The sequence below is a fragment of the Chlorella variabilis genome (assembly GCF_000147415.1).
Source record: "Chlorella variabilis unplaced genomic scaffold CHLNCscaffold_3, whole genome shotgun sequence".
Classification (NCBI taxonomy): domain Eukaryota; kingdom Viridiplantae; phylum Chlorophyta; class Trebouxiophyceae; order Chlorellales; family Chlorellaceae; genus Chlorella; species Chlorella variabilis.
In genome coordinates this window covers 802,586-809,449 of record NW_005435085.1, presented here as the reverse complement: position 1 = coordinate 809,449, position 6,864 = coordinate 802,586, and the positions used below count along the sequence as shown (strand labels likewise).

The 6,864-nt window shown below is 67.6% G+C and overlaps 2 protein-coding genes across 2 annotated transcripts in view; one reads left to right on the top strand and one right to left on the bottom strand.

The window, feature by feature from the left end:
- Positions 1 to 674, top strand: part of CHLNCDRAFT_19664 (hypothetical protein) — a gene marked incomplete at both ends in the record, with an annotated part of 3,351 nt that extends 2,677 nt beyond the window's left edge. Inside the window, 2 exons of the mRNA XM_005850813.1 lie at positions 138 to 326; positions 464 to 674. Of these exons, the coding sequence (XP_005850875.1) occupies positions 138 to 326; positions 464 to 674 (400 nt within the window). The remainder of the gene's footprint in view (positions 1 to 137; positions 327 to 463) is intronic.
- Positions 675 to 2,248: 1,574 nt separating this feature from the next.
- Positions 2,249 to 4,046, bottom strand: CHLNCDRAFT_29775 (hypothetical protein). The gene is made up of 5 exons (XM_005850530.1): positions 3,880 to 4,046; positions 3,295 to 3,695; positions 3,078 to 3,142; positions 2,875 to 2,972; positions 2,249 to 2,714 (listed from the first exon to the last, which is right to left on the bottom strand). The coding sequence occupies exons 1-5, from the start codon at positions 3,975 to 3,977 to the stop codon at positions 2,585 to 2,587; spliced, it is 792 nt and encodes a 263-aa protein (XP_005850592.1). The 5' UTR covers positions 3,978 to 4,046; the 3' UTR covers positions 2,249 to 2,584.
- Positions 4,047 to 6,864: the final 2,818 nt, after the last annotated feature.

Below are 6,864 nucleotides of genomic sequence, written 5' to 3'. Positions count from 1 at the left end.
GTGAGGGGGTGGGGGGGGCAGAGGGCACAGGGCGGCAACAAAGGAGCAATTAGCGTGCCTTGTATGCCCGCCCGCTACTGCTCCCCACTCCCGCTCACTGCCGTCCGTGCCGTGGTTCCCCTGGGGTGCGGCTGCAGGCTGACTAGCTACTGGGCGGACTGCGAGGCAGGGGTAGGCGGAGACCTGGCGGCGGCGCGGGGCGTATGGGAGGCGGCGCTCAAGGGCGTGGCGGGGCGGTACGCCGACACCTGGGCCGCCTTCATCGACTTTGAGCGGCGGCGGGGGCACACTCGGGAGGCGCGCACGCTCTACAAGCGATGCTACAGGTGGGGTGGGTGAGACCGCTGCCGGACAGGCGCCTCACCTGCTGGCCTGCCCGCCTGCTTTGCTGGGCCGCTGCACAACGGCGGCGCTTCCTCTGCCCTGCTCACCCCATCCACGTTGTTGCTGCTGCGCTTTGCAGCCGTCGACTGGAGGAGGGCGGGCAGGCGCTGCTGTGCGATGCCTGGCTTCGCTTTGAGCGGGAGGAGGGCAGGTGGGCATGCCGCCACCACGCTGCTTGCTTCCCTGGCCGCCTGGTGTGGCAGCAAACACTCAAGTTCACCTTCGCTCCACCACCATACACCAATGCCCCCCTTGATGTCGCCTGTTTTTGCCGCTCCATGCCAGCCTAATGCCCAAAGCCAGCCACCAATCTCGCCCTGTACACATTTGCCCACACCCCACTCGTGCTGATCATCCCGCTCCCCCTTCTCGGCGCTGCAGTGCGGATGACCACCTGGCTGCCTGCCTCAAGGTGGAGCCCATCCTCCAAGATCTCCAAGCTGCTGCTGCGGCCGCCGCCGACCCCCAGCAGCACGCCGCCGCTCGCGCCGCGGCTGACAACGCTCCCAAGCTGAGCAGGGAGGAGGTGCGGGCGATGCGGCAGCAGGCAGACCCAAACTACGCCAAGCGCAAGCAGCAGGCGGCGGCCGGGGCGGCAGCAAGCAAGGCCGCGGGCGCGGCGGCGGCCGGGGCGGGAGAGATGCCGCCGCCACCGGCGAAGAAGGCCAAGACCGCCGCTGCGGCTGCAGGCGCCAGCTCAGCCCCCGCAGCCGCCCCGCCAAGCGCCGCTGCCGAGCAGCCCGCTGCGCCAGCCGCCGCCAGCCAGCAGCAGCAAGAGGCGGGGCAGGCGGCGGCAGCGGTGCCACAGGAGGAGCCGCAGCCAGGCGGGGAGCGTCAGCAGCAGCACCCTCACCAGCAGCAGCAGCAGCACAAGCCGGCGGGGCTGGGCTGGCGCCAGCAGCGCCGCACCGACAGCAACACCGCCTTTGTCAAGCACCTGGCGGACGGTGTGGATGAGGCGGCCCTGAGGCAGCTGTTTGGCGGCTGCGGCGCCATCACAGGCGTGGAGCTGGGCAGGGAGAAGCTGACGGGGCGGCCCAAGGTGCGGCGCGCATTGCCGGCGCTGCCGCCAGCGCCTGTCGCCTGCTTGCCACTCCACCCTGCCTGCCTGCCTGCCTGCCTGGAATTCCACACGTGCCCACTGTGTCCTGGTCCTGGACCCGCCCCATGACCCCTCTCCCCCGCAGGGCTTTGCCTACATCCACTTTGCCGGCCACGAGGGCCTGGAGGCGGCGTGCCGGCTGGACCGGGCCGAGTTCCGCGGCAAGCACATCTTTGTAGCACCCTCCAAGCCGCCCGCGGCCGCGGGAGGCGGCCAGCAGCACCCCCCGCAGCAGCAGGCGCAGCAGGCGCAGCAAAGTGCTGGGCGTGGCGGCGGCAGGGACGGCGGGCGGGGCGGTGGCGGCAGGGATGGCGGGCGGGGCCGCGACGGCAGGGATGGCGGCCGTGGGGGCAGGGATGGCGGCCGCGGGCGTGGTGGCAGGGATGGCGGGCGGGGCGGCGGCAGGGACGGCCCCAGGCACCGCAGCATGATTGACCTGGGCTCCGACCAGCCGTCGCCGTCGGCAGCTGGGCGCCCCGGAGCGCCGCTGCGGGGCTTTGTGCCCCGTGCCGCCGCTCTGCAGCAGGGCAAGGCGCAGCCTGGGGGCGGCGCCCCGGTGGCAGCAGCCGGCGGCGAGGCCCCCAAGAGCAACGACGAGTTCCGCCAGATGTTTCTGTCCAAGAAGTGAGGCAGGGCTGCCATCCGCGGCAGGCAGGCGGTACGCAGTGGGCGGTACAGCGTCACACATGCACCCGGCCGCCGCCTGCAGGTGCAGGTGCAGGTGCAGCACCTGTGACGCAGCAAGCGTGTCTTCTCTGATTGAACAGCCTTGACGATGTAAAGGGAATTCGGTTGCATGGCAGGAATGCGCTGCTCGAGCAGCGGGCATGTGTTTGTGAGAGGGATACAAAGCAGAAAGCAACGAATCGGCAGGTGGCCAGGACGGCCAGCTGTGGTGAAGAAACGATACGGCACGCACACGGTAGGGCAGGGGTGTGCATGTGATGGAGAGAAGGCATGTGGCAAGAAAGGGGAGTCTGGTGAATAATGGCAGCGCTTGGGGTTTGTTGGATTCTTGAACGCATATAGGCAAGCAACTCGTAACAAGGGGATTCGTAGGAGAGGGAGGAATTGGGAAAGTACCGGGATACCTTTTTTTCAAGAGGTCACCGAGGGGTCGGCAGGCGCCTGGGCCGCGCTAGCCGCCAGCACCGGCACCGTGGCGCTGGCACGCAGCAGCGGCGTGACGAGGCCCCTCAGCTTGTCCACCAGAGCAGAGGCCGTGGGCCTGCAGGCAGCAGCAGGGCTGGATGGCTGCACTGGTCGCAGGCACAAAAGGACGCTCGCCGGCAGCTGTGGAAGCACTCCAGGCGCTGCTGTGTTCTTTGTTGCTGCCCCGCCCCACACCCACACCGGCACGGCTCCCCGCTGCCCGCCTGCCCGCCCACCTGTCTGCAGGGTCCTCGCTCCAGCAGCTCTGCATGAGCTCGCCCAGCACAGGCGAGCAGTGGGCGGGCACCTGCGGGCGGTACTTGTTCTGCGAGACCTGCACCGGTTTCCAGGCAAGCAAGGGGGTTGAGGTGGGTCGGCGTCCCCTACGTTGTGCAAGCCCGGTTCAGTGGTTGGGACCGCAACCGCACCACCAACATGCCTGCAGAATGATTTGCATGGTCGTCAAGTCGCCGCCGTGGGGCTCGCCCGCCACCATCTCCCAGACTGCAGGGCGGCAGGGCAGGGCCAGGCAGGGACAAGCGGTCGGATGGGGGGCCAGCACGGGGCAGGCCGACAGGTCGGCGTGAGCAAGCGCGAGGCGCGGAGCATGTGGGCAGGCGGGCCAGCAGGACGCCCGGGTGGCGGGGCCGCCTCACCCATGATCCCCAGGGAATAGATGTCTGCGGCCTTGGTCAGCCTGCCCTCCTTGAGCAGCTCGGGCGCGGCGTAAGAGGGGGTGCCGTAGCTGGTCGTGTCCACGTGGCTCTGCCCCTGCCCCAGCATGCGGCTCAGCCCAAAGTCGCCCAGCTTGCACACAAAGCCGCGGCGGTCATTGCGCGCCGCCTTGAGCAGCACGTTGGCGGGCTTGAGGTCGCCGTGCACGATGCCGGCGCTGTGCAGGTAGTTGAGGCCCAGGGCGATGTCCAGCAGGCACAGCACGACGTGCACCTCGCGCTGGCGCAGCGCGGTGGCGATGGGCGGCAGCCGCCCCGCCGACAGATGGTCCGACAGGCTGCCCTTGTCGCAGTACTCCATCACTATCCAGTTCTCGTACAGCCTGCAGGGAGGGGCAGGACACGGCGAGGGGGTGTGCGCCGGGTGTGTGTCCATTGCCATTTCCGAGGGGACGCAAGCAGACGCGCAAGGCGCGCAATGCAGGCAGACGCGTGGCCCGCACACGCTCCCATATGACCCGGTGCATCGGCGGGTGCGCCCAGCAGCTCCAGCTGCCGCAGCCTCACCCGGGAAGCAGCACGTCGTGCGGCGACACGACCTCCACCATGTTTGAGCCGCCGGGCGAGGCCACCAGCCTTCCGCCGATGCTGGGCCTGCGCGGCATGCCGCTGCCGCCGCCGCCGCTGGCGTCCAGGCCGCCCGAGCCGGCGGGGTGCAGTCCCGCCTGCTCGCCGCGGCCGCCGCCCGACACGCGCAGGATGGACATCTGGTGGCACGTGACTGCGTTTGGGTGGCTGACAGACATGCAGAGCAGCGGCTCTCGGCTCGGGTCCACCACCTGGCCGGGCTGCACTCGGTGCTCAATCACCTTGACCGCCACAATCACGCCCTTCCAGCGCCCCTTGTACACCTGGCAGGCAGCGGCAGGGGCGGCGGCAGGCTGGTGGGCGACAGGCTGGTGAGGCGTGCAGCAGCGGGTGCCCGGCGTGAGGAGCGGCCACATGCAGGGCCGCCACATGCAGGGCGCACCGGGCAGCGCCATCGGCCGCCTCGCGCCAGGCTGCCGCACCCACCCGGCCATAGGCGCCCCTGCCCAGCACTTCGCCCAGCTGCAGGTCATCGATGACGCCGAAGCGTGTGCGCATGAAGGTGGTGTGCAGCTCGGCGCTGCCGTGGGCCTGGCCGTTGAGGCCGCCGCTGCCCGCCCCGCCGTGCACGCTGCCGCTCTGATCAGGCTGCAGGCTGCCGCCGCGCGACACGACGAGTCCCTTGCGATCGTCGCTGCCCTTGGCGCTGCCGCTCTCCATGCAGTCCTCGGGCTTCAGCCCCAGCGCCTGCCCCTGCTGCTGCCTGCGGCGGCGCCAGAAGAAGGCGGCGGCGCCGGCCGCGAGCGCCGCCAGGCCCGCCACCGTGCCCACCACCGCCCACACCCAGGAGGGCGTGCCGCCGCCGCCGCTGCTGCTGCCTGAGGAGGAGGAGGCGCCGGTGCCTGTGTAGAGGCTGTCGTCGCTGGTGTGGGGCATGGCGGCTGGATCCAGCGAGTTGAAGCACTCAGAGGTGACGTTGCGCAGCACATACGACATGCTGCCCACAATCCGGTCGGCAGCCATGTCAAACACAGGCAGGGGAGAGGTCTGCAGGGCAGCAGCAGGGGGCAGGGGATGAGGGGCAGGCAGCCAGGCAGGCAGAGCATGGAGCGGCAGCGCAGCTACAGTCCTCCTGCTACCGCACACGCACCAGGTTGGGATAAAACGCCTTGACGCCGCCCAGGTACTCGATGCTCCCCTCTCCTAGTATCGCCTGCAGTCGTGTGATCGCTGCCTGCAGGGCAATCAGCACGCGAAAGGAGGGCAGGCTTGGTTGGGTGAGGCAGGGGGTGGGTGGCAGCATTGCTATGGGGACACCAAATGAGAATGATGATGCAATGTTGCCCATAGCGCAGCTCAGCGCACCTCTGTGGTTTCCGGGCTGCAGCGATTGTCATCATGGAACAGGAAGCAGTTGTCAAAGGTGAGCTGCAGACAAGGCAGAACAGGGAGGCCAGCAGGCACGGTGTCAAGCGAAGCAACACATGCCCATATGCATAGCGATGAAGCGGCACAGCATACTGCACAGTCTCGCCCTGTCAGCGCCCAGCCTTACCGCCGAGTCTGTTTCCGTGTTGACTGTGGGCCACACAAACGAGCCGTTTGTCTTGAGTGCCATGGTCTCCAGCCCTAGCGTGTAATTGCCCGGGTCTGCAGAGCAGCAGGGCAGGGAACGCAGGGAGTCAGCTACCATTGTAGTACTATTACTTGCTGAAACAAAGGGCCAGCGGCCCTGCAGCACCCACCCTTGGAAACGATATTCTCAAAGGCCAAGGTGGCGCTGGCCGGGACGTTGATGAGGTTCATGGCGTAGCCCCAGCTGAGCAGCCGCGGCCGCAGGCCCCACCCGCTGCTGGCGTCGACTGCACGCCATGCTAAGCACGAGGCGGGGTCAGCATGGAGCCCGGTGCGCCAAATAGACAACCCAAACGCACACTCCCAGCCCCGAGCTACCCCATGCCAGGCAGCTGGCGCCACGCACTGAAGAAGATGAGCACGCTGGTGTTTTCCGCAATCTGGATGGGCAGCGCAAACTTCTGCCAGTCCTGGGGGCCCAGCTGGATGTCGGCTGCAGGGTCACGGCAGCAAGGGCATGCGCATGGGCATGCGCATGGCAAGCGTCAGCATGGCTGCATGGTGGCCATCTTGCAGCTTTGTCTCGCTACATGCTGCCACTGCTACCGCTGCTGGCATGGGCACCCAGTGCACCTGTCAGGGAGATGTTGGTGGCGCCGTCCTCGAGGGCAGTCAAAAACTCAATGCCGTTCGACACGCTCACCGCCTGCGTGGGCCCGCTGCTGCCGCTGCTGCTGGCTCCGCTGCGCGGCTCCAGGGAGTTGAAGCAGGCGGAGGAGGTATTGACATAGCTGAGGTACACGCTACCCACAATCTGGCCCTCCTCCATGTCAAAATTGGGGATGGGGGAGCTGAGGTTGGGATAAAACGCCTTGACGCCGCCCACGTACTCGATGCTCCCCTCCCCTAGTATCGCCTGCAGCCGCGTGATTGCCGCCTGCAGGGCAAGCAGCACGCGAAGGGAGGGCAGGCTTGGCTGGGTGAGGCAGGGGGTGGGCGGTAGCATTGCTGTGCGGACACCAGATGAGAATGATGGTGCAATGCTGCCCAGAGCACAGCTCAGCGCACCTCTGTGGTTTCCGGGCTGCAGCGGTTGTCGTCATTAAACAAAAAGCAGTTCTGAAACTCAAGCGAGGCCCCCGTCTGGGCATTCACAGTGGGCCACAGGTATGAACCTGGACACAGGGGGCACGCGCGCGGGTGGACAAACTTCCAGCAGTTGGACATGTGTGGACACCATGTGGACTTTTCGTGCACACACCATTTTGCTTGAAGGCCATGGTCTCCAGGCCAAGCGTGTAATTGCCCGGGTCTGCAGAGATGATGCTGTCAAACCGCAGGGTGGTGCCGGGCGGCACGTCGATCAGATTGAGCGCTGAGCCCCAGTCG

Bases quoted from the DNA above. Each gene is read 5' to 3' on its own strand.
- CHLNCDRAFT_29775 (XM_005850530.1), bottom strand. From the start codon at position 3,977: ATGCCGCGCAGGCCCAGCATCGGCGGAAGGCTGGTGGCCTCGCCCGGC. The intron at 3,696-3,879 runs GTGAGGCTGCGG...CCCTCCCTGCAG, and splicing joins CACGACGTGCTGCTTCCCGG to GCTGTACGAGAACTGGATAG. The intron at 3,143-3,294 runs GTGAGGCGGCCC...GCCGCCCTGCAG, and splicing joins CTATTCCCTGGGGATCATGG to TCTGGGAGATGGTGGCGGGC.